Here is a 24,245-nt window from a genome sequence, read left to right on the forward strand (position 1 = left end):
TCACCCTAGCTCACCTGCTCGCGCCGCCGCCGCCGCCCTCCACCTCGCCCACGCCGCCGCTCCACCCTCCACCTCGCCCACGCCGCCGCCGCCGCTCACTGACTGCCACCTCGCCCACGCCGCCGCTCTCCACCCTCCACCTGACCTCGCCCACGCCGCCGCCGCCGCCGCCGCTCACGCCGCCGCCACCCCTCACGCTGCCGCCACCCTCCTCCCCCTCCCTCGCCACCTGCCTGCCACCTGCCTGCCTGCCTCTCGCCGGAGCTGCCTGCGCTGCTCGTCTCGGGCGCCTCCCACCACGCTTGGACGCACCCGTCGCTGCCCACCGACCAGCCTTCGGTGGAGTTGCAGCGCGCAAGGCGGTCCGGAGGCAGCTGGCGGTTTGGCTCGGCCTCTAGGGCGAGCGAGCGAGGCAACAGCTCGCTCTCCTTTCGCTGCGCGTGTATGTGTGGGCGGCCCCTGGTCGCGCGGCAGCTCTCCCGCGCCGCTGACGCCCGCGCCGATCGCGGGCCTCTCGCCAGAGCAGCTGTGCGTCATCGCGTGCTGCAAGTTTGGGGCGCCTTGCCTCACGTGCTGCTGCATCGGCAGGCTCTGCTCCAGGTCCTCTACGGGGTCTTTGGAGGGGAGGCGGCCGCGTGCTTCACGCCCAGCTTCGCCGCGGCCTCGATGCGCGACTGGTGCGCGTACGGGCCGGGGCCGGTGTCCTCGTGCAACAAGCTCTTCGGCACGGCCGACGGCGAGACTCTCGCGGGCATCCGCTGGCTGCAGGAGCACCAGCAGGAGCGCTTCGCAACGTACGGTCTGGATTTCCCGTACCTTCAGCAGGCGGACGGCACGCCGCGGCTACTTGCCGCGTGCGACCTCGAGCACTCGCTCTGCTACTTTTCGCGCTACCTCAGCGCGCGCGCGAGCCTCGGCGCCGCCGGCGCGGAGGCCCTCAGCCGCGCGATGCCGGCGGGCTTCCGGCTCTATCGTATCGGCAAGCTGCAGGGCCTGGGCGCCGCCAGGGTCTGGGAAGACTTTGACGCGCATCGCGCTGCTGGTGCGGGAGGGGCTTTGGGCGCAGGCCCGACGACGGCCGACAAGTCGCGGCACTACTGATGCGCTCGCGCAGTTCGCGACGCGCGCTGCCCGGTGGAGCGCTGGAGGGCGCTGGAGGGCACGTGCCAGACGCCACATTACCCCACATATCAGATACGCCCACGCCGCGCAGAGCGCCGCGAGAGAGCCACATCCAGACGGCGAGTCTTCCACACATCCATGACAAAACATTTGGGCAATATACAAAACTCGTAACGTAGAGTCCTTACGTATACTAGCTTCTACCGCGGCCGACGGCGCCCAGGCGCCAGGGCTCAGCTGACACGTGACAGAGACGTGACTCGTGAGAGCCGCGCGTGGTGTGTGCAGACGGAACCACGGAAAGCGCAGCGGGCAGAAATCTATGCAGGTATTGGCGCGGTGCGCGCATTCACAAAGGGGCCGCATCAGTCCGCTGCCGCGCGCAGTGCCCCCTTCTTAAGCTCCGCCACCTGGTCGAGCGCGTCGCCGAGCAGCCCCTTGGCCACGCCCAAGTCGCGCAGCTGCTCCACGCCGCCGCTCGCCCGCACCTCGGCGGCGTGGTCGGCCACGAAGCGGCGGCACTGCGCGAGGAGCCGCCCGTCGCCCGTCGTGTGCGCCGCCTCGAGCAGCGGCACGGCGGTCGCCAGCGCGACGCTCTCCTGCAGCGCCTGCGCGCAGAGCAGCTCGAGGCGCGGCACCTGGTACATCTGCGCCAGCTCCCGCAGGTCGAGCGCGCGCTGCGCCCTGCCGCCCTCCTCCTCGCCGAGGTCGAACTTGTCGGAGAGGAGGTAGTCGACGAGGGCGGTGAAGCTGGCGAGGTCGGTGTGGGACACCGTGACCTCGGCGGCGTCGCGCTCCTTCATGCCGATGCCAAACATGGTCCGAAAGACCGGGGACCGGGCGCAGAGGTTGTTCTTGCTCACGTTCTCGATGCGCTCCTCGTCGTCGCCGACCAGGAAGGTGACTTTCCCCTCTGGCAGGGAGGCGTCGCCCCGCGTCGTTGCGAAGTCGGCTGCAAGGGTCGAAGGCGGAACGACGATCGGGGCAAAGGAGGGAGGCGGAGGAGGCGCCGCCACGCAGACCTGGCGGAGGCCACCGTCCGAACCGACCAACAGCGTGCTGCCGTCCGGGCTGAGGGCGACTCCATCTGGGCCGTCGAACTGCGCCGCGTCGCCCACGCCGTCAGCGCTGCCCTCTGTGCCGCTGCCCGCGAGGGTCGTCACCTCGCCAGTCGCCACCTCGACCTGCCGGATCTTGTGGTTGCTATAGTCCGCCACAAACAGCGCGCTGCCGTCTGGGCTGATGGCGATGCCATTTGGGTAGCAGAACTCTGCCGCGTCGCCCACGCCGTCCGCGTCGCCACCCTCGCCGCTGCCCGCGATCGTGGTCACCTCTCCCGTCGCCACCGCAACCCGCCGGATCTTGTGGTTGCCTTGGTCTGCCACAAACAGCGCGCCGCCGTCTGGGCTGATGGCGATGCCAGCTGGACAGCAGAACTGCGCCGCGTCGCCCAAGCCATCAGCGCTGCCCTTTATGCCGCTGCCCGCGATCGTCGTCACCGCGCCCGTCGTCACCTCCACCCGCCGGATCTTGTTGTTGCTGAAGTCCGCCACAAACAGCGTGCCGCCGTCGCGGCTTATGGCGACGCCAGATGGGTTGTAGAACTCCGCCGCGTCGCCCGCGCCATCCGCGTCGCCCTCCTCGCCGCTGCCCGCTAGCGTGGCCATCTCGCCCGTCGCCACCTCCACCCGCCGGATCTCGTGGCTGTTCGCAGTCTGCCACAAACGCTGCGCTCCCGTCTGGGCTGGCAGCAATGCTGTTGACTTCACTTGCCGGCAAGGCTGCTACGCGGCGCACGCGCCCGGCCGCCGAGACCTGCTGCAGCGAGTCCTTGGTCGAGACGAACCAGGCGCCCGCGTGGTCGCTCGCAACGCCAACCGTCCCGAGTGATAGAGGGCCGTCCTCGCCCTCGAGCGCCAGCGTGGCGACCTGGCCGACGACGCGCGCGCCAAAGATGGGCGCCTCGAAGCCATCCGCGACCGGCACGGGCTCGTCCTCACCGACGCCGCCGCCGGTGCGGGCGCGCTTGCGGGCCGCCATTTTGCCGCGCGAATTGATGCTGGATTCGGGACACGTGCTTGTGGGGTAGACGTGCACTGTCTCGCGTCCACCCATACCGCGCTGGTGTCCAGTCCGAGCCTGGCTGTTTTTCGCCTTCCTACATACATACATACCTACTACCAACCATCGATTACTGACGTATTTACGCGTACCCCATCAACGGCGTCGCGCAGAAGCGCGCTCCCTGTACACGGCGCTGCGCTGTCACACTTTGCACGCTGCTCTCATTGGTGCCAAGCGGCGAGCGATCGCAGGGCGCGGGGCGCTGCCCCTCACTCATGCCACCTCCGCCCGGACCTTCTCGAGCTCCACGTCGCGCGCCGCCACCGTCCCCTTCAGCTCCGCCACCCGTGGACCTCGCCTCCAGTGGGCTCACCAAGTGCGGGTGCTGCGCCCAGATTTGCTGCCTCATCCCCAACAAACTTCCGGATGGCTCGGGTGGCAACGGGACGCGGCCCTCCGTACACGGAAACAGGATACTGAAGGCATTCCCGAACCCAAAACAGGATACTGAGGGCAGATATGAGCTCAGCTCAGTGAGATCTAGCAGCACATCCCTCAGTATCCAGAATAGTCAAGTCTGAAAAAAGTCGGTCCGACCGCGCGGAGCGGTCTGGGTGTCTGCAGAGCTTCCGCCCGGGCCCGCCGGGTCCTCTCGCGGCGGCATGAAGGGAGCCTCAATCCTGGGGGGGGGGGGGGGGGGGGCACTGATACTAGGCGCCCGCCGCGGCGGTGTGATGGCCGGGATCAACCACCTGCACTCGGATGAGCCGCAGCCTAATCTCTGCCGTCGCTGCAGCAGGCAGCAGCTTGCCAAAGGAGCTGCCGGTCGTCGACTTGCCGTTGACCTCGGCGATGAAGTCGCCCACGCAAAGCCCGGCGATGTCGCAAGCACCACCCTCGACCACGTTGGTGATTTGGTGGTTGTCGGGGTCGACAGAGATTCCAAGCGTCCCGCCCTTGCGTCTGAGCGTCACCGTCAGGGCGCGCTTCTTCGCGCCAGAGGAGCCGCCAGCCTCGTCGTCGGCGGTACTCCGCGCCCGCTTGCGGTGGGGAGTAGAGTCCGCGGCCGGCGTGATCACTTTAAGCGCCTCGTCAAACTTCCAGCCGGCCTGTGGATCGCGCGGCACATAGACTCCTTCGTCGGTGGGGAGGTTGAGGTCGAGGAGGCCGAGCACCGACTCCATGTGGTACGGGGCGGAATCGTCGACGTTGTACTTGAAGGAGTAGTCGCCGTCCGCGCCCGACTTGGCGTAGAAGTTGCAGTGGATCTTATAGTTGGCTGCCTTAGCTTCGTCGAACGGCACGGGGAGATAGGTCCGCACGTAGCTCCCCCTCTTGCCGCCCGACTTGCAGAGCATCTGCTGCACGCGGCCGCACCACCAGTCGAACCTACCCGCGCTGTCGTACGTGGCGATCACAACGTTCGTGCCGTTTTCGAGCATTGGTGTTGCACTTGTGAGCGGCGACTCCGTCGGCGGGTCGGCGGCGGGCGCCGCGGACGCGGCGGTGTCAGAAGCGGCGGGGCCGGTGCCAGTGGCAGCGGCGCCGGGCGCAAGGCCGGCGGGGCCGGTGGCAGCGACGCCGGACGCAAGGCCAGCTGCGGCGGGCGCAGGGGGGAGGGCGGCAGAGGCGCGGTCGCGGTCGAGGTCGAGCTTGGCCTGCTTGGCAGCGGCCGTGATCTTCTCTAGGCGCGACGTCGGTAGCTGCTTGCCGGCACCTGGCTGCTTGCGCTCAAAGAGGTAGGTGGCTCTTGCCGCCCCGAGTCACGGTCATCATCAGCGATATGGCCGTCGCCTATTGCCACGCACACCGCGCGTGGTAGATCGGATCACGTATTATTAAGCTCGTAATAAAATGAACAATTAATCAATAATATAATTAATAGTCAGTTTCGCGCACCTAAGCTTGCAATTACAACTCTCTAAAAATGAATGTTAGGGGCATAGAGGCACTCGAGCTGACCGAAGGGGGGGGTCGTCCTCGTCGTCCTCGTCGACCAGGTCAAGGATCTGCCGCGCCGCCTCCACGTTGTCAGCAGCACGAGCAGCCGCAGCCGCGTCGCGGTCGCGGTCTGATTGGCCGCTTGGTGCGGGAGCGGGCCTCACGACGTCGCGCCCTCCATCCGGCCCAGCCTCAGCATCCAAATCAATGAGCTCTGCCCTGCCGTAATCTTCGTCGGCCTGCGCCGCCTCTTCATCCGCTCTCGCCAGCTCCGCGTCTACCTCTGCTGCTGATGGCTGTCGGCCAGCCGCACCGCCACCGCTAGCCTCGCCACAGGCCTCCCCAGCCTGGACACCATCGTCACCACCGCTAGTCCCACCACTGCCATCACCACCGCCACCGCCGTGAACGGCACCAGCTTGGCCACCCTCGCCCCCACCGTCCCCTCCTATTCTCGCGTCCACACCACACCTGGCTCCAACGTGGACACACGCCCATAGCTCTACTAGGTCACGCATGGCATCAGCGATCAGAAGTTTTATCTCTGGGCCCCGAAAGGCATCTCTAGCACACACACACACACACACACAAAACAACACACACCTGGTCCGCGACACCGCGAGCGCCGTGCAGAGCAGCGAATCCTCGCTACCCAACGCGGCCAAAGGATATCCACCTCGAGAACCTCGAGAGAGCAGCGCACGGCCGGCGCGGAAATTTTTGGGCACTTTTTCGGTGCTGGTAGCCCCCCCAAAACAGGCGCGCGCAGCGCGCCCAGGGGGCGCCGCAGGCGCCCCAAGCGGGCGCGGAGCGCCGCCGCAGGCGGCGGACAGCAGGTGCGCGAAATTAAACGCCATTTTCGGCTCCGCGGTTTTGCCACTAACATTGAAATCCGGTACAAAACGACTTAGCCGAAACAACAGACAGACAGACAGAGAGCACACACGTTCGAGACGGGGGTGCGCCGACCACCGTCGCGGACCCAGTAGAGCTAGATGGTCCCACATGATGCGCCCTTAGCCTCTGAGCTCGTCCTAGACGTTTTAGGGAAGCGTGGGCAGACCAGAACGCGGCCACGGCGACGCTCCGAGGCTATCAGCAGCGCTGGCGGCGATCGTGGCGACGGCGCCTCGCCGCTGCAGCGGCACAGAATCGAGGAAGTGGCGTTGGTGGCAGCATCAATGAGATATGAAGGCGGCCGTAATGCTGGTGGCGCCTTCGAGGGCGGCGGGGAGGGCGGTAGCAGCGACGGCGGTCGAGTCATGTGGCAGGGGTGGCAAGATGCAGCAGGGAGGCTTGAGTTAGCGACGCGGGGCGGTGGCGTGCCAGCAGGTAAGCGGCGGCGGCGGAGAGCAGGTGCGCGAAATAAAGGTCAATCTTGAGATATCCATTTTGCACCACCTTTGGATTTCTGGTACAAATTGACTTGTGGATCTTGAAGGCACGCGCAAGAGCGCACCAGGCAAGTTGACTCAACCTCGGATCTCGCTGCCGCTAAGCGTGGCGTCGATTATCAAACGAGCGGTGACAGTAGCGGTGGCAGCGGCGGCAGCGTCGACAGGAGCACCTACTGCAGTGTCAAATGTGAGCTGGGAGGCGGGAGGCAGATGCAATAGGAGCGGGAGAGTGAGATCGTCAGCCAGCAAGGCAGACCTTTACGGCGCGGCTGCGGGCGCGTTTGCAGTGACATGCGATCCATGTGGCAGCAAAGGCACGGCGGGAGTAGCGCGTATGCAGGCTGGTGAGCGAGGGTGGCGCGTCGCGAGTGGCGGTGCAGCCAGTCGGTGGCGGGTGCTGGCGACCGGCAGAGAGATGCAGACGGCGCGAGAGATGACCCTGCGGAGAGGCGAGGTGACGGGCGATCCGCGACGGTGGGAGAGGGCTGAGCATCGCCATGTCTCGCTCCGGCACCATCTTGCCGAAGCGCAGGCCCGGGAAGGCGGTGTTTTTGATGTAGCGGAGCCGCGCCGTGTCGTGCTTGTTGTACCGCCCTTGGCGGCCGGCGTAGCGCTGGTGCACACCGTGCAAGATCGACTGCAGCTCGAGCTGGTGGCTGACGATGTCCTCGCCGCTCTGCAGCGCCGGCGACAGGCACATGGCGCCAGCAGAGGAGATCTGCGAACAGGGCGAGTCGACGCTGGCAGGTCAAGCAGCGTCGACTCGCTACCAGCAACGAATGGGTACCAATTTTTGTCGGAAGACTGACCTGTTGTGTGTGTAGGTGTACACACATGGCGCAGCCCGGCGCCGACGACGCCGCGGCGCGGTTCGAGGCCGCCGTGTGTCGGCTCGCGCTGCGGCTGCAGCCGCCAGCCGAGCTGGACGGCCGCGACGAGCTCGTCCGCCAGCGCATGGAGCGGGCGATGAAGACGCGGTGGCGGAACGCGAGGGTCGCCATCTTTGGCTCGGCCGGCACGGGGCTCCGCGTGGGCGCCGGCTCGGACGTCGACCTTTGCGTCATCCTTCCCGATGAGCAGCGCGGCGAGCGCGCGCGCGCCCGCCTCGCAGCGGCCGATGCCGAGCTCGCCGCTGCGGCGATGGCGCACCCGGAGGCTGCGCGGCAGAGCTCGCTCCTCGCGACGGCCGAGCGCGAGGAGCGGATGGTGGCCTCCGACCTGAAGGCGCAGAAGGAGAAGGCCGCCCGCCTCGCCAAGCGGCTCGCCAAGGAGGGCGGCGGTCACGACAACGAAGCCGACTCGCCGGCTGCACACGGGGGACCTCCGCCGGCGCCGGCGCCGCCGCCGCCGCCGCCGCCGCCGCCGCCGGCGGCGCGCGCGCCGCCTTCGCCTGGCACGCCGCAGCTACTCACGCTGCGCTTCACGTCCGCCTCGACGGTGCAGTGCCGCCTCAACTTTGCGGCGCTCGACCTGCCCCCGCCGCCCGCCGCCGCAAGCGAGGAGGCGAGGCTGGTCGAGGAGGCGAGGCTGGTCGAGGTCGCAGAGTTTGCCACCGCGCCGCCGCCGCCCACGCCAAAGCTGGCGTCGAAGTCGCCCGCCTCGACGACGAGGAAGAGGAGGCTGCAAACTCCGCCGTCGACCGAGGCGGCGCTCGCGGCGACCCGCGAGGCGGTCGCCGCCAAAGAGGAGCGCACCGCCGAGACATGAGCCGAGATCTCTCAAGATCTCCCGAGATTGCCCGAGATCACGACCCGAGGTCTCCCGAGTTGAAGCGAGATGGCGCGAGATCGACCGAGATCGACCGAGATCGACCGAGATAGGCGCGCCTTGCCGAGCTGCGCCGCGTGCAGACGGACGCTACGGCGGCCCTCTCCGCCGCCACGGCCGCATCAAACGCACTTTCAACTGCGCGTGCCGGCGTGAGCGCCGCTAAGGCGGAGGCAGAGGCGGCGAAGCGTGTGGTGTTCGACGTGGCGGGCGCGATGCGGAGGGGCGGCGGGAAGGCGTACAGCGACATCGAGCCCATCCGCCACGCGCGCACGCCAGTGGTGCGCTGCTGCGACACGGCGGCGGGCGTGGCGTGCGACGTCGTCGTTAACAACAGACTGGCAATCTGCAACACGGCGCTGCTCCGGAGCTACGCGCACCTGCTGCCCGCCTTCCGCGACGCCGCGAGGCTCGTCAAGGCGTGGGCGAGCAAGCGAGGCATCAACAAGGCGAGATACAGCCGAGAGGCAGCCGAGAGGCAGCCGAGAGGCAGCCGAGAGGCAGCCGAGAGGCAGCCGAGAGGCACCATCTCACGAGGCATCACCAAGGCGGCTGTCTCCTCGTACGGCTGCAGCTCGGCTACATCTCGGCTATATCTCGGCTGCAGCTCGGCTATATCTCGGCTATATCTCGGCTGCATCTCGACTGCATCTCCCCAGGCGGCCGACGGCTACCTCTCCTCGTACGGTCACGTCCTGCTGCTGCTGCACTACCTGCAGGCCGTCCGCCCGCAGCCGCTGCTACCCTAACCCTAACCCTAACCCTAACCCTTACCCTAACCCAAACCCAAACCCAAACCCAAACCCTACCCCTACCCCTACCCCGACCCCTACCCCCTACCCCTACCCCTACCCCTTTGCAGGCCGTCCGCTCGCCGCCGCTGCTGCCCGATTTGCAACACCCGGACCTGACCAAGCACATGCCCGCCGCCGTCTGCGAGGGAATCGACGTCCGCTTCCAGGCCGGCGGCACGAGCGACACCAACGACTCCAACGACACCAACGGCGCCAACGGCGCCGACGGCATCGGCGGCAGCGGCGGCGGCGGCGGGGCCGGCGTCGGCGCCGTTCTCAGCGGCTACTTTCGGTGGATCGCAAAGTACGCTGCTCAGAGCCCGCAGGAAGAGACGCTGGCGGTGCGAGGTCTAGCCGAGAGGCAGCCGAGAGGCAGCCGAGATGTCGCCGACTCTGTCGCCGACGCTGGCTGCGGCGCCCCTGGCCCGTCGTCGCTCGGGCGCTCTCTCGGGCGGCATCTAGCCGGGGCATCTAGCCGGGGCATCTAGCCGGGGCGGGGCCCCGTTCACAGCTTCTGCGCGTGAAGGGCTTCGCGCCTCACCCTCTCATACCCCAGCGCGCAGCGCCATAGCAGGTAGTCTCCTCTCAGCAGCAAGAGCCTGTGAGCAGGTGCGCTCGCGCGGCGGGCGCTTCACGCTCCCTCGCACCGAGTGCCGCTGGCACCGCCTCGCCACCGACCCGGCGGCCAAGGAGGAGGCGGCTGTCCATGTCTCCCCACACTCCCCCACACCCCCCCACACCCCCCCACACCTCCCAACACCTCCCTCATTCCTGCGCCGCAATCAAGACATCATTCACAGGCCGCGGCGTTCCGCATCTCCATCGAGGACCCGTTCGAGACGCATGACGCGCAGGCCTCGACTAGTACCCTACCAACCCCGGTACCCAAACCCAGTCTAATAATCGGTACGCATGACGCGCAGGCCTTGACTAGTACCCTACCAACCCCGGTACCCAAACCCAGTCTAACAATCGGTACGCATGACGCGCAGGTATCGACTCGGCGGCACGACATCGCGGCGCGCCGCCCTAGATGACGCAATACTCACCCCACGCGTCTTGCAACAGATGATGGCGGGCACACCCCGTCTCCCCGCACACACTCTCACTTGAGGACGCGATGCACGCCCCACCTCTCCCGCACACCCGTGAACCCATCCCACCGCCCCTGCACACGCAGGCCACGCTCAGCGAGCGGGGCATGGCGCGCCTCGTGTCGGAGTGGGCGTCGGCCGCCGCCGCGCTCGCAAAGGCGGAGAGCGCGCCCGACACCAGCGCTTGCGACCGCCTCCTCACCGAATGGCTCGGCTACGCCCCGCCGCCGCCCTCTCCGCCCGAAGCCAAGCCGGCTGCGGCCAGGCCGGTCGCGGCGAAGCTTGCTGCGGCCAAGCCTGCTGTGACTAAGCCGGTTGCGGCCAAGCCGACGGCCAAGCTTGCGGCTACAAAGCTTGCGGCTGCAAAGCCCGCAGCTGCAAGGCCCGCAGCTGCAAGGCCCGCGGCTGCAAAGCTTGCGGCGGGTAAGCCCGCGGCGGCTCAGCCTCTCCTCGTGCAGCTGTGCGCCGCCGCTGTCGGCCCGCCGCCGCCCGTCGCCGCCGCCGCCGCCGCAGTCCCCGCCGCCGCAGTCCCCGCCGCCGCGACGCCCCTAATAGTCCCGTCGCCGCACACCGCCGGCCGGCGGATCTTTGCGCGCGCCGCGCCCGAGGAGGAGGGCGGGGACAAGGACGCGCCGCCCGGGCACGCGCTTACCAGCCTCGCCCGGGAACCTGTCCTGCGCCGACTTGGCCGCGCCGCGGCGGCGCCGGCTCGCGGCGGGCGCGGGAGAGGGGGTGCCGCCGGCCGCGGTGCACCCGCGACCGAGGCCCCAGCTGGCAAGATGCCGGTGCCGGCGCAGGGCACGCCCGGCCGCGTGTACGGCGGCGCGGCGCGCGGCAAGGGCAAGGGGGCGGCGAAGGGGGCGGCGGCGGGCGGAAAGGGAGGGGGGCGCAAGGGAGGCGCATGAGATGGGTGAGAGATGACGCCCAGCTTGAGTCCTCGACTCTGGCAGGCCGGGCTGGAGTATGATACACATGAAAACAAGTGAACCATATGTCGCAGCAGAGATAAAGAAAGAATGGGAAAGGAGAAAGAAAGAGAAAGTGCAGCCGAGGTGGGAGATAGGTGCACCTGCAGCTCCTCGGGAGGAAGTGTGCGGGGGATCCAGCTTCCAGGCGTGCAGCTTACCGTATGAGTTATGTGCGTTGTGGCGGGAGAGGAATGGGAATGGGTGTCTCTCGACGAACGGATAGGCGGGGCAAGCGCGAGAGGAACACGCTTGAATGCCTGGCTTTTGGGTGTCTCTCGGTCGCGTCCCACCTTGATGGCATCGTCAAAGGCGGCGGTTGGCGGTTACTTTATTTTGAGTGGTTTATTTGAGCTAGACTTCGATGTTGATAGAAACAAGCGAAGGCACACACAACATGACGCCAAACACACGATTGCGCACGCACCGCACCGCACCCAGCACCCGCGCCCGCCCCCCCCCGGCCCCCGCCCCGCCTAGGTGGGAAAGAGACGAGGAGATGGAACAGCCCGAGGAAAGGAGCGAAACAAACACGTACGGGAGGGTAAAGTTGTGCACCACGCTGCCCGGCGTTTCTCACTTTCCGGGACAGCCCCGCCCTTGTGAGGCAGGAAAGTGGCGACTACCCCGTACGCCCAGTCCACTACGACCCCCTCGCCGACCGCCCATCCCCCCTCCCCTTCTTTGATTTTTCATTGCTTACCTGTGTACCATATTGAGCGGTTCGTCCGCGTCGCGCACTCGTCCCAATGGGGCGCCGCAGACTCGTTCTGCGCCCCAACGGCTAGTGTTGATGTGTTGGACCCTTGAGCTAAAAAAACCGAAGTGCGAAAGGGGAAAAAAGGACGCCACTTTTCCTTGGATAGCGGCCCCATCGATGCGTCGTGCCCGCTCGAGGTCAGAGGCTGCCCCCCCCCCCACCCCACCCCCCCCCCCACACACCCACCCACCCACCCACACAGCAGGGATGGGCTTAGAAGTGCAGGGGGGTCCGACGAGCAATGTCGAATGTGTGGCCCCCAGGCCGCACCGGGCTTGTGCGTTGCTGGGAGTGCCATGCGTGGCGACCCACGCATCGACCATCGGGCGTGCTTAGACCGTGACATAAAGCTTAGGCCCAAGCAGGTCGGCGCAACGGGGCGCGGTGTGAGAAGCAGAAGGAAAAAAATAACAAAGACGAAGGTGTGCTCACACCATGAGGCACATGGCGGTGTTGCGACGCGGGACCGTCGAGAGCGGCTGGTCTCCGAGAGGGGTCGACCGAGATAGCTCTCAGCGTACCGATGTTTTGTCATCCACACAACCTTGTATGAATGTAATAAAACCCTTGTAAACCTCACGTGTATCCTGCTTGTGACGTACAGCGAGAGCGCAACGTCCGCGCCCCCTTGACCGCCGACGGCTCAGCGCGAGCGGCGGTCGGCGCAAACCACGGTCAACGCCCTGGCCGAGGTCTCGACATGGGAACACCTCTCCACGGTCGGACGCCCACGCTCAATGGCGAGAGAGGGAGAAGGGGAGAGGCACTCCCATGCAAACCTGGGCGTGGGCCCAGACAGGGCAGGACGGCCGCGGGCGGCGCCAACGCGCGGCGCGGGCCCAGCAGCAGCGGCAGCAGCAACGGCAGCGGCAGCAGCATCAGCGGAACCAACAGCTCGGCACCTTAGCAGAGCCGACTCACCACCGGCACTGTCCGCGGGGGAGGGATGAGCAGCTCGCCGGCGAGCGTCGTCACCGCGTGGCCTGCGGACAACAACAACAAAGAAATGCCGGCCGGCAGGGCGGGGAATGGCGAGCGGCGTCACCCCAGCGTGTCACCGCGGATCCAGACGCGCGCGCTCGCGCCCTCCTCCTCCTCACCGCCGACCTCGACCTCGAGCTCGCCTTTTCACACCTTGAGCTGTGAAGAGGCGACCCTCGCCCTCACGGCCCGAACCCTCCCGAGGCGCGACCTCCTCCCCTCGGGGAATCTCGGGGAATCTCGGGGAATCTCGGGGAATCTCGGGGAATCAGGTAGAATCTCAGGAAATCCCGGGGAATCTCGGGGAATCATGCCGAATCCCGGGGAATCTCGGGGAATCTCGCACCTCCCCTCTGCGAGAGCTGCTGCGCCAGCATCGTGCTCTTGCCGAGCACGCCGCTCCTACGAGCCCACCGACAGCAGCGCGGGAAGACGGTATTGTGCCGTGTACTCATAGCACCGCGTGAGTACGAGCGACACAAGCGCAGTGAATACAGCGGAGTACAGCTGCGTACAGCGGAGTCCGCCCCCTCTCGAGCGCGGGTCGGGTCACAAGAATACGTGTTCCGCTTCTGGGGCGCCGCTCCAGTAGGGCGCCAGCGTGCAGTGCGCCGAGCCCGTCACCTCATAGAAAGAAAGGTCAGCGAGTCAGCCCGTCAGCCCCGACACACACACGTCACCGCGTCGTACCCTCCGGCGCATCTCGGCGCATCTCTCATCCCGGCGCATCTCGGCGCATCTCGGCGCATCTCATCCCGGCGCATCTCGGCGCATCTCATCCCGGCGCATCTCGGCGCATCTCGGCGCATCTCATCTCGGCGCATCTCTCATCTCGGCGCATCTCGGCGCATCTCACCGGGTCCTCCGGGATCCCGACAGCGGGCCCGAAGAAGCGCGAGACAAAGTCGGCCTCTGAGCCGGAGCCGGCGGCGGTGACGATGAGTCCCCGGTACGGCCTGCCACCATCGGACGAGAGATAGCCGAGGTGTAGCCGAGAGACCGCCGAGAGTCCGCCGAGAGACCGCGATCATACTGACCACTCTCTTGATCGCCCTCTAGCCGCCCTCTAGCCACTACTACCCTCTAGCCACGCGCCAGCGCGAGACGGCGTGCAGGTCAGGCGCGAGGGCGGCGACGGCGCCCGCGTCGGGCAGCGCAACCTGCGGCGATCTCGCGCGATCTCGCGCGATCTCGGATGGTCTCGAGCGATCTCGGATGGTCTCGAGCAATCTCGTGCGATCTCTGCTGATCTCTCTTGATCTCGAGCGATCCCGTGCAATCTCGGTCGATCTCGTGCGATCTCCGCCACCAGCAGATCGTCGCTCGCGCCCACGACCTGACGGCGCACACGCGCATGGCTTAGTGCTGCAGAGCCGGGCGGGTGTCAGGCCAGCCGTAGTCCGTCGGCCGCCTTGGCATGTGCGCGTGCGTGCTAGCCCGCTTCGTGTGTGAGTGTGCTGGAGTCCCTCGCCCAGGTCGGCAGGAGGGAGAGATCCCGCATCCAGGCCTCTCGAGAGAGGGGGAGAGATGGGGAGAGGTGGGGAGATCTTCCGCTTCTGCAGAGGCGCGCCACGACTTTATCCACTGGCAGCCCGAGAGCGAGTGCGACCTCGCCGCGGGTGGGGCCGACGCCGTCGAGCAGCGGCCTGGGAGGCGACGCCGGGAACTCGAGCTCTATGCAGCCCTCGCCTGTTCACCCACTCCCCTCCTCATGCCAAAGGGAGGGCAGAAGAGCCGACGCGGCCGCGGCCGCCCTCGCCGCGCAGCGCGGCGACGAGCTCTCCGGAGCGGGTCCCGAAGCGGAGGAGGGGCGACTCGCGCCCTCCGGGCGCCGAGAAGAGGGCGTGCGCTGCGGCGAGGGTCGCGTGCCCGCAGAGGTCCACCTCGACCGACGGCGTGAACCACCGCAGCTCAAACGTCTCGCCACGGGCGGGCTCGCCCTCGAGGCCCTCCACCTCGCTCGCGCCCGTCGGCCACATGAAGGCGGTCTCGGACAGGTTCTGGTTCGCGGCGACCGCGCCCATCCAGGTGGCGTCGGCCGGCGCGTCGAGCAGGCAGACGGCGGCGGGGTTGCCGGCAAAGGCGACCCGCGTAAACGAGTCGACGTGCAGCAACGCCGGACAGCGCTCGTCCGCCATCACTAGCGAGCTGAAGGATTTGGCTCGCAACCAGGGAGGGCGGCGAGGAGCCCGGCACAGCGCTCTTGCTCGCATGGAGCCCAAGCAAGTGGGGGTCTGGGTGACACCACCCACTGCAGGGCGGTGGGCGGAGAGGCAAGCGCCGCCTCGATGAGCGAGCGAAAGTAGCGGTTGATGTAGGTCTGCAGCAGCTCGGCACCCTGAGCACCATGCCGCTCGGATAGCAGCTCAGAGAGGCGCGAGAAGCCAGAGATGTCGATGAACGCCAGAGCACCCTCGTAAACCTCAACCTGCGAGGCGGCCGGCGCGGTCGGCGGCAGGTGGCTCTGTGCGCACCTCGCTGGGAACGGCGCACCGATGGACTGCGAAGGCTGGCGGCGTGCCGGCTCGGGTGCTGCAGTCGCCTCACCAGGCACCGCGGCACCAACCGCTCCAGCGCTCGGGTCTCCAAGCTGCTGCTGCTCATTCGTGGAGCATTGAACAACACTAAGCGAGCAGCTGGCCGGCGGCGAGTGTGGATACGCTGCGCGCAATGTCAAACCGACCTCTGTCGAGCCTGAGCTCGGGCAGGGGCTGTAAGGTAGTGAAAGACCTTCCCTGGGTCTGTCTCTCACACCCTCACTGTCGTCGTATGCGAGGTTCTCGTTCTTATCACCCTATCTGTCAACCTCTCACAGGCCAGCGCACAGCGCCATAGGAGGTATTTTCTTCTCAATAACAAGGCTGTGAAGGGCATAAGCCCTACTGTGTGAATTCGCGGAGCGAAGAAAATTTTATACGGAATACGTCCATTTTTGGAATACGGCGTATTCCATGGAATACGTGGAATACGGGTGGAATACGGCAGAATACAGGCCTCTGGGAGGTCAGTCGCTCCGCCGGCTCTGATCGAGTATCGGGCGTTGAGGGCGGCGGCGCAAAGCGGGTCTGGTGCGCCACGGCCACCACCCTTGCCACCGCCCTTGCCGCCGCCCTTGCCACCCTTTGCCCTAGCCTTTGCCGCCTTGCCTCCGCCGCGGGCGGCGGTGGGAGCGGCCTGCTGGGCTAGCATGTTGTCCGTGCTGTGGACGGGCACGTGGAACGTCAATTCATGTTCGAACGGCCTCCGGGATTCAAACAAAAAATAGCCGGGGCCCTCTCGCAACCCCTCCAACCCCCCGGGACCCGTGGGCGTCGAAGAGGCGCTCTCGGGGGGCCGTTCTGAGTTCATGCTACCACGAAGCACACTGTGCTGCGTCAAAGCACCGGCCCCGAGTCCGTAGTACGATGATGACCGCCACCGAGCCCGCCGCCGCCGCATTTTGAATTCTTTTTTCTCCCCCGGTGTTTCTAAAGACTAAACACCACCCTTCCCTTCTCTCTCGGGCTCTTTCGTCCATTTTCAGAATTCTTCCGTATCTTAGATTCCATTCGAGGCGTAGTTTCTTCTTCTTGATTCCGTGGTTCGACCCCAATTTTTTGGCGTCTAAGGGCATATCTCCTGCGCCGTCGGCGCGCCGCTAGTCGGAATAATCTTTTGCCGCTACAGCACGATGAAGCGGCGCCTCTCCAGCAGCACCCCAATTCCTTCCCTCGGGCCGGCGGGCGCCATTCGTGTGCCCGGCGGGCGCCACAGGGTCCGCAGCAACCTGCCAGAGTTGCATGCAGTGTTTGGGAGTCGTCATCGGAGGGAGAGTTCCTTCCTTCCTTCACTCGAGAAGGTAGCGCACGCACAGACGGCCCACCGTCACGAACGGCGGGCCGTCAGGAGGGCGAGACGGAGCGCGCACTGGCCGAGAGCGACGAGGGCGAAGGTGGCCCCGCACTGGCTGCCAGTTCGAAACTCGTTGGGACCGGGGTTCGACTGGCTCCATGAGGCAAAATGGGTTGAGAATGATGAACAAGTACAATGCCGGCGTTCTCATGGGTGGGTCCCAGCCCCTGTCTGTAACACACGTGTCACCAAGATATTCAAATATCTACACGGCGAGGTTGCAAACAGTGAATATGAGGTGCGACCTGCGGCATCCCTTTGGACACGGCGTACTCAGTGTTGACTGTGGCCGGTGTTCTGAACGTTCTGAGAACGCATTCCCAGCCTTGCCATTCTGATCATTCCCCTTACCTTGTAAACTCAGACCAGGCCCGCCCCCGGCCCAAGCAAAAAACAAACTTTGCGCGCAAAAGGGGAGCCGAGGAGTCGAACCTCGATCGCGGGAGCCACATTCCCGAATCATGACCACATTAGACCAACCCCCCATAACAGGATGGTAGTCCCGAGACTAACTAAGCGTGAGACCCTCGAAAGGTTCTCCAAGTTGTTTGTTTGCTGTGACCATCCTGACCCTCTCCCTCGCACACGACTTATATCCAGCCCTCGCGGACCGTGCCCCGTACACTTGTGGCGGCGTCCGCTGTCCGGGTCCAGTCGTTACTCCGAGTATGAGACTTCCGTTCCGGACACGACCACGACGCAGACCGGAGGACGTGTGCCACTCCACTACGCCCAAACTCACACGATGCCGTCCACTACGCCCTGCTCCTCCGCCTCCGCCTTCGTTGCGATGATGGACTCCAAGACGGCCGGCGAAACTGTGCGCTCGAGCACTCCGACGCCGGCTCCCCGCTCGTCGCCCTCTTCTTCAAGCTCGTCCGCTCGCTGCCCGACGACTCTCTCGCCTCGCTGACCGCCGCCGTGCCCGCCGAGCCCGCCTCGCTCGCCGACCTGACGGTGCTCGCCTTCCAGACCCGTGCAACACGCGGTATGGGCAAGGGCGAGAAGGACCTCTTTTTCAAGATGCTCGCCGCCCTCCCCGTCGAGGCTGCGACGGCGACGCTCCACCTCGTGCCGCACTTTGGCTACTGGAAGGACTACCTGCTCATGCAGGGCGTCGCTGGGATCGACGCGGCGGTCAAGGACAAGGCGCTGTCGCTCCTCGCCGACCAGCTGCTCAAGGACGCGGCCGAGCTCGAGGCGGCCGAGAAGGAGGCGCGCACCCCGAACCTCACCCTGGCGGGCAAGTACGCGCCCCGCGAGGGCTCCGCCTTTGACGGCCTCGCCAAGCGGCTCTCCACACACCTCTTCGGGAACAAGAACGCGGCGGCGTCGGCGCGCAAGTACCGCAAGCTCGTCGCCTCCCTCAACCGCGCCCTCCTCACCACCGAGGTGCTGATGGCGGCCAACCGCTGGGCGGAGATTGAGTTCGCGCGCGTCTCGTCCCTCTGCCTGCAGCGGTCGCGCAAGGCCTTCCTCAACGAGGCGCTCAAGGGCAAGCTGGCGCCGGCGCAGGAGGAGACGGGCAACCGCCACCCCGAGGACGAGCAGCGCGTTGCGGCGCGGCACAACCTGCGCAAGGCCCTCCTCGAGAAGGGCGCCAAGGCCGTCAAGGGCAAGCAGCTGTATCCGCACGAGATCGCGCAAAAGTGCATGCGCGGCGGCCGTACCGAGCTGTCGACCCTCGAGGCGGACCTGATGCACGCGCAGTGGGAGGCGATGCGCGAGGGCGTCAAGGAGGCGATGGCGGCGGCGGCTGAGGCGCGCGAGGCGGCGGTCGCCGAGGCGGCGGGGGAGGGTGCGCCGCTCGAGGCGGTGGCGGCGCTGCGGGCGGCGCTGCCAAAGCCGGTCGACCTCGGCAAGCTGGTGCCGCTGATCGACGTGTCTGGGTCGATGGTGGGGACGCCAATGGAGGCGGCCATCGGCCTCGGCCTGGTTGTGGCCGAGCTAGTCCCACCCCGCCTTCCGCAACCGCGCCATCACCTTCGAGTCGAGCCCGCAGTGGGTGCACCTCGACGGCGCAGGCAAGGTGGCGTCCAAGGTGCGGGCGCTGCAGGGTGCCAGCTGGGGCGGGTCGACCGACTTTGAGGCGGCGTGCGAGCTGGTCCTGGGCTGCGCGGAGCGCGCCCGGCTCAAGCCGGACGAGGTGCCCGACCTGATTGTCTTTTCCGACATGCAGTTCAACGAGGCGCGGGGCGCGCACTGCATGTACGGCCGCTACGGCGGCGGGCGGTCCGCGTCGTGGGAGACCCACCACGAGCGGCTGACGCGGCGCTTCGCCGAGGTTGGGCGCGCGGTGTGCGGCGAGCCGTACGCCGCGCCTCGCATCATCTATTGGAACCTGCGCGGGAACACGGCGGGCTTCCCAGTGCAGGCTGACGCGCCCAACACGCAGATGCTCTCCGGCTTCTCGCCGTCGCTCCTCAAGCTGGTCCTAGCGGGCAAGGACCTGGTGGGCGACGAGAAGCAGGTCCGGCTGCCCGACGGCACGGTCAAGGTGGTGCGCGAGGGGCCGACGCCGGAGGAGACGGTGCGCGCCGCCCTCGACGACCCCGCCTTTGACGCGGTGCGGCTGGCGCTGGCGGGCGTGGAGGAGGGGCCGCTCGCGGGGTACTCGTTCGAGAAGGACGACGCGGTCGTGGTGGCGGACGCGCCGATGGCGGAGGCCTTTGAGGTGGTGTGAGTGGCGTTGTGAAATATTTCTCTTCTCTAATAAAACAAGACTCCCGCGTTCCCACCCCCACTTGCCGGAGCGCGGCCCCAGACACTGGCATACGTGCCTTGTCTCGCCGTCGCCGTTGGAGCAGCGCCAAGCATCGCCGTCGGACGGTGCGCCATCGCCGTTGGCAGACGCGAGTAGCCGTCCTCTCTCGCCACCCTGGAAGTGTCACGGTCCGTGCAGAGCGGCCGCGATCGAGCCTCCGACCGGCCGCGTGGTCCCGCCCACCGCACCTCGCGACGTGCCTTGTCTCGCCGTCGAGGTTGGTGCCGTCGCCGTTGGAGCAGCGCCATCGCCGTCGGACGGTGCGCCATCGCCGTTGGCAGACGCGAGTAGCCGTCCTCTCTCGCCACCCCGGGAGCGTCACGGGCCGTGCAGAGCGGCCGCGATCGAGCCTCCGACCGGCCGCGTGGTCCCGCCCACCGCACCTCGCGTACGTGCCTTGTCTCGCCGTCGCCGTTGGAGCAGGGCCATCGCCGTCGGACGGTGCGCCATCGCCGTTGGCAGACGCGAGTAGCCGTCCTCTCTCGCCACCCTTGGACCGCGAAGATGTAAGAAGCCACGTCGACGGGGCTGTGCGACCTGTGCGGCCTACTGGGCGGCGTGAGAGCAATCGAAACGAGGAGGAGGACACGGAAGAAGAGGAGGAGGAGGAGGAGGAGAGGGCGTTTAGGGAGGAGCGGACACGCGTACTCCGAGGAGAGGCACCTCGACGATGACGCTGCAGGAGTTTTCGTACCTCGAAAACCGGGTCTTTGCGCGCGCCTCGGCGCGCGCGGCTCAGCCGGCGCTTTCGAGGTTCGAGGAGCTGGGAGACGAGATACGGGTCGAGGGGGCTCGCTTGGGGGCGCTCGAGTTCAAGGCGAAGGAGGCTTTTCTAGCGCGGAGCGGACTTAGCGGCCAGGCGTTGGAGGCCGAGGAGATGCGGTTGATGCGGCCTGGATGCGGCTGAGGGAGGGGGCGAGCGTGCTCCGCAGGACGCCTGCCACGGCCACGCCCCTCGGGGCGAGGAAGGCGGGCAAGCGTGCAGCGGAGGCGGCGCGCTGGGCGATTGCGCTTGAGAGGGAGGTGTGGGTTGACGGGGAGTGCCGGGGTGGGCGTCGTAAGGGTGAGGGCGATTGCCGCCCTCCCCCCTTCGCCCACCTCGACGCCTTCGTGTAGGCGCCCCCGCGACTGTGCCTCTTTTGGTACTGTCGCGTACCTGTGTCGAACCTGTGTGCTGTCAGAGGGCACCTGGGCTTCGTTGAACCTACGCGCCGCGTGGGGCACCGCTGTGCGAATGGAGCCGAAAGCCCACCTCGGTCAGAGTTACAGGACAAACAACCCGACGTGGACGCGGACAACATTGGCAAGGACGGCACGCACTATTGCGGAGACGTCAAGCAAGGCTGTGCCCAGCCTCAGATGGGCAGCAGGCAGCAGCCCAGCGGGCCAGCCCAGCCACGGGGGGCCGGCGGCGGCCGCGGCGGGGTGGCTCAACATGGGCTTGGGCACCACGCGCCATGCCAAAAAAAGAAAAACATTCGGGAAATCTGTGGTTGGTAGGTGGCGGGAAATGAGTCGGCTTTGGCGCCAATGTGCGCCATCTCTATCCTGGACGTGTACAACGCGCAGCGATCGCCGGCGTTCTGCGGAGCGCAGAGGAATCAGAAGATGCGGATGCTGTGGATCGAGCTGCTCAAAAAAAAACGGAGTCCGTGCGGCTGCATGCGCGAGCCCTTGTCGGCGGACATGAAGCGGCTCAGTCACGCGGTGCGGGCTGCAAACCTCGACTCGGTGGCGAAGCTCTTCCGAAACGCGAGGCAGCGGGGCAAGGTCGACGATCTAGAGGCCCGGCTCTCGGCCGAGCCGTTCAAGATGCCCGAGCACACCGCCGCCTGCTCGCACGCGGCGGCGTCCAGCGAGACTACCGCTGACGCAGCGGCGGCGGGTGGCGGCGGCGCGGCACCGCCGCCGCCCGCGGCGGAGCTGCCCGAGGTGATCCTGAGCGTGGTGCCCTCGACCGAGACGCCGGCCGACGTCGCGCCGTCGTGCGAGGTGGCCGACCAGGTCGCCACCGGCTCCATCGCGACGGCGTCCGGCGCGACCACCGATGCCGCTGCCGCAGCGGCGGCGGGTGGCGGCGGCGCGGCACCGCCGCCGCCCGCGGCGGAGCTGCCCGAGGTGATCCTGAGCGTGGTGCCCTCGACCGAGACGCCGGCCGACGTCGCGCCGTCGTGCGAGGTGGCCGACCAGGTCGCCACCGGCTCCATCGCGACGGCGTCCGGCGCGACCAACAATGCCGCTGCCGCCGAGGCGGGCGGCGGCGGCGGCGGCGCGGCGCCGCCGACTCCCGCGGCGCCGCCGCTCGAGGCGAGCGATAGCACGCCGGCGCCGGTCGAGACGCTGGCCGGCGACGCGCGACCGGCTCGCAGGTCTGCTGTTCCCGCCGGGTTCTGGGGAGCGGCGACGCGGCAGCTCGAAAACCAGCTGCACGGGGCAGAGGACGCGGCGGCGATGCGACACGTCAAGGCCGAGAGCGAGTCGCGGAAGCGCAGCGCTGCCGAGACTAAGGCGGCGAAGGCGGAGGAGGGGGCGGCCGCTTTGCAGAGACAGCTACGCAAGTTGCAGCAGCAGCTTCAGCGGACGGAACGGGCGCTCAAGACCTCTCACAAGCGGGAGGGCACCATGCGCTCGAAAATGAAGTCGACCAACTCGGGCAACCTCGCGAAGCAGGTCGTCAGCCTGACGGCCTCGGTTGAGGAGCTCAAAGCTAAGCTCGCCGCCGAGCGGCGCACGAGTGGGAACCTCGTGATGGAGCTCGAGACGGCGACGGGCGAGGCGGAGGAGGCGCGGGTGGCGCAGGCAGCTGCGGAGGAGGAGGCGACGAAGACGAAGAAGGCGGCGGCGGCAAAGGTGAAGGGGCTGCAGAGCGGGAGGTCGATGGAACGCCGGCGCTCGAAGGCGGCGCACAAGGAGAAGGGCATCCTAAAAACCGTGGTGCCGAGAGACGCGAGCTCGCCCCTCTGTCGACTGTCCCTCTCGCGTCTAAGCTCTCCCTCCCCACCTCCACGTAGGTCAAATCGCAGGACATCTTGCTGGCGAAGCAGGCCGCCCAGTACAAGAAGGCGCTCAAATCTGCCGAGGATCAGCTCGCGGAGCACGTGCAAAAGGAGAAGCGCGCGTTGGCGGCGGCCGAGGCAGCCCAGGCTCTGTCCCGGCGCGACAAGGCGGCGATGCAAGAGGAGCGCGCGCAGCTGGCGCGCGAGGCGACTAACTCGGCCGCACGCGCCGCGTGCATCGAGATGCGGCTGGCGGATGCGCAGGAGGCGCTCAAGGCCTTCAGGGACTTTAGCGCGCTCGAGAGGGGTCGCTACAAGGACCAGGTGCGCATCACGTACTACAAGTTGCTCAACCGCAAGGTGCCGTCCAACCAGATCGAGGGCGTCGTGCGGGATGTGCTCAAAATGGTCGGGATAGACCCCAAGAGGTGCGTGCGGTTGTGTAGTTGTGGTGTGTATGTACGTCTCCGCACCTCCCCAGCGCCCATGTACCCGAATCCCCTGTGCAATGCCAATGGCACCTGTCCCATGACGCAGGCTGCCCAAGTCCTCCTGCGCCGAGCGCATGCGGCACGAGATGAGCGGAGTCGCGGACGTCGTCGCCGGCGTCCAGCTCGCCGTCGCCGACAGGGCGATCGGCGCCTCCGACGACACGACCAAGATGCAGCAGTCCCAGGGGACGAACAACGTGCACTTCATCGACAAGGGCCTGGCCTGTGCCCCGTTGACCGGCTCGAGCCACCGCAACACGGTCAACATCGGCATCGCCGATATGGCCGTGGGCACCGCTGACGCCAAGGCCAAGCACTTCTCCTCCGACCTGGCGCGGTGCCGGCGAGCGGCCACCGAGGCCGTGCCCGACTTCCACGGCCATCCCAAGGCCTATGATCGGGTTACGGTCTCGCTGCTGACCGGCTGGTGCAGCGATCGCGCGGCGGTGGAGACGTGCCTCGCGAGGAAAGTCAGCGAGCTCAAGGGCGCCGAGGCGCGCCTCCGGGAGGGCGAGGACATGCTCTCGGCGCTGCGAGGCGGCATCGGCGTGCAACTCAAGGCGACATCAGGCGGCGGGGTTTCTGTGCAGCTGTCGTTGGCGCCGCGGAGCCGGACGCGGCTAGCTGAACTCGAGGATGAGGCGCAGCGCGTCGTCGCCGCCGAGCCGGGCGCCAAGGAGCTCAAGCCCGAGCAGCTCCTCGCGAGGATCGAGGCGGAGTGCGTCCGCAAGCTTGGCGAGGAGTGGTGGGCCTCGCTGTCGGAGGTCAAGCAGGCGGAGGTGTCTAACATCCATTTGGCGACGTGCTCGCTGCACAAGAACACCAACACCAACAAGGGCGTGATGAAGGGGATCGTCCGCGCGTACCACGAGATCAAGGAGGAGCGCGCGAGGGCGGCTGCGCCGCCTCGAGAGTGGCCGCAGCAGCCGGCGGCGGCGCCGGCGGACGCTCCGCTGGAGGCGGCGCCGGGAGCGGCGCCGGGAGCGGCGGCAGCGGCGGGCTCGGCGGCGGCGGAGCAGGCGCGGGGGGCGGCGGCTCAGCCTCAGCGTGCGGCGTGGCCGACGGCGGCGGGCGCGGCAGGTGCGGCGGGTGCGGCGGGCACAGCAGACACGGCCGCCGCGCCGGCCGCCGCCGGGCCGCCCGCGGCGACGGTGCCCCCCTCGGCGCCGCCGTCCACGGAGGACAAGACCGTCAAGGGGAACATCATCTCCAGGACGT

General features: G+C 67.3%; 8 protein-coding genes across 8 annotated transcripts in view; 4 read left to right on the forward strand and 4 right to left on the reverse strand.

Annotated features, from left to right (window-relative positions):
* EMIHUDRAFT_204792 (hypothetical protein) overlaps positions 1–1,101 on the forward strand; it is a gene marked incomplete at both ends in the record, with an annotated part of 3,031 nt that extends 1,930 nt beyond the window's left edge. The window contains 2 exons of the mRNA XM_005780185.1: positions 399–446; positions 589–1,101. Coding sequence (XP_005780242.1) covers positions 399–446; positions 589–1,101 — 561 coding nt within the window. The remainder of the gene's footprint in view (positions 1–398; positions 447–588) is intronic.
* Positions 1,102–1,487: 386 nt separating this feature from the next.
* Positions 1,488–3,162, reverse strand: EMIHUDRAFT_353638 (hypothetical protein; the record flags this gene model as incomplete). Its single annotated transcript, XM_005780186.1, has 2 exons — positions 1,488–2,804; positions 2,845–3,162. 2 exons carry the CDS (start codon positions 3,160–3,162, stop codon positions 1,488–1,490), a joined length of 1,635 nt encoding a protein of 544 aa, XP_005780243.1.
* A 297-nt stretch (positions 3,163–3,459) lies between these two features.
* Positions 3,460–4,628, reverse strand: EMIHUDRAFT_204794 (hypothetical protein; the record flags this gene model as incomplete). The annotated part of the gene is made up of 2 exons (XM_005780187.1): positions 3,460–3,516; positions 3,945–4,628. The coding sequence occupies 2 exons, from the start codon at positions 4,626–4,628 to the stop codon at positions 3,460–3,462; spliced, it is 741 nt and encodes a 246-aa protein (XP_005780244.1).
* Positions 4,629–7,344: 2,716 nt separating this feature from the next.
* Positions 7,345–11,205, forward strand: EMIHUDRAFT_463200 (hypothetical protein). Its single transcript, XM_005780188.1, has 6 exons — positions 7,345–8,195; positions 8,459–8,572; positions 9,154–9,357; positions 9,695–9,793; positions 9,886–9,966; positions 10,266–11,205. The coding sequence occupies exons 1-6, from the start codon at positions 7,359–7,361 to the stop codon at positions 11,082–11,084; spliced, it is 2,154 nt and encodes a 717-aa protein (XP_005780245.1). The 5' UTR covers positions 7,345–7,358; the 3' UTR covers positions 11,085–11,205.
* Positions 11,206–12,438: 1,233 nt separating this feature from the next.
* Positions 12,439–13,402, reverse strand: EMIHUDRAFT_434910 (hypothetical protein). The gene has a single exon (XM_005780189.1). It carries the CDS (start codon positions 12,781–12,783, stop codon positions 12,580–12,582), a length of 204 nt encoding a protein of 67 aa, XP_005780246.1. The 5' UTR covers positions 12,784–13,402; the 3' UTR covers positions 12,439–12,579.
* Positions 13,403–13,470: 68 nt separating this feature from the next.
* EMIHUDRAFT_55637 (hypothetical protein) lies at positions 13,471–14,999 on the reverse strand (the record flags this gene model as incomplete). Its single annotated transcript, XM_005780190.1, has 5 exons — positions 13,471–13,509; positions 13,742–13,841; positions 13,966–14,075; positions 14,471–14,569; positions 14,625–14,999. Coding segments are annotated over 5 exons (723 nt in total), but the record flags the coding sequence as incomplete, so codon positions are not given.
* Positions 15,000–17,487: 2,488 nt separating this feature from the next.
* Positions 17,488–19,490, forward strand: EMIHUDRAFT_434912 (hypothetical protein). The gene has a single exon (XM_005780191.1). The coding sequence runs from the start codon at positions 17,767–17,769 to the stop codon at positions 18,862–18,864; it is 1,098 nt and encodes a 365-aa protein (XP_005780248.1). The 5' UTR covers positions 17,488–17,766; the 3' UTR covers positions 18,865–19,490.
* Positions 19,491–20,210: 720 nt separating this feature from the next.
* Positions 20,211–20,656, forward strand: EMIHUDRAFT_204799 (Hypothetical protein; the record flags this gene model as incomplete). The annotated part of the gene is made up of 2 exons (XM_005780192.1): positions 20,211–20,422; positions 20,506–20,656. The coding sequence occupies 2 exons, from the start codon at positions 20,211–20,213 to the stop codon at positions 20,654–20,656; spliced, it is 363 nt and encodes a 120-aa protein (XP_005780249.1).
* Positions 20,657–24,245: the final 3,589 nt, after the last annotated feature.

The sequence above is a fragment of the Emiliania huxleyi genome (genome assembly GCF_000372725.1).
Source record: "Emiliania huxleyi CCMP1516 unplaced genomic scaffold EMIHUscaffold_22, whole genome shotgun sequence".
Taxonomy (NCBI): Eukaryota; Haptophyta; order Isochrysidales; family Noelaerhabdaceae; genus Emiliania; species Emiliania huxleyi.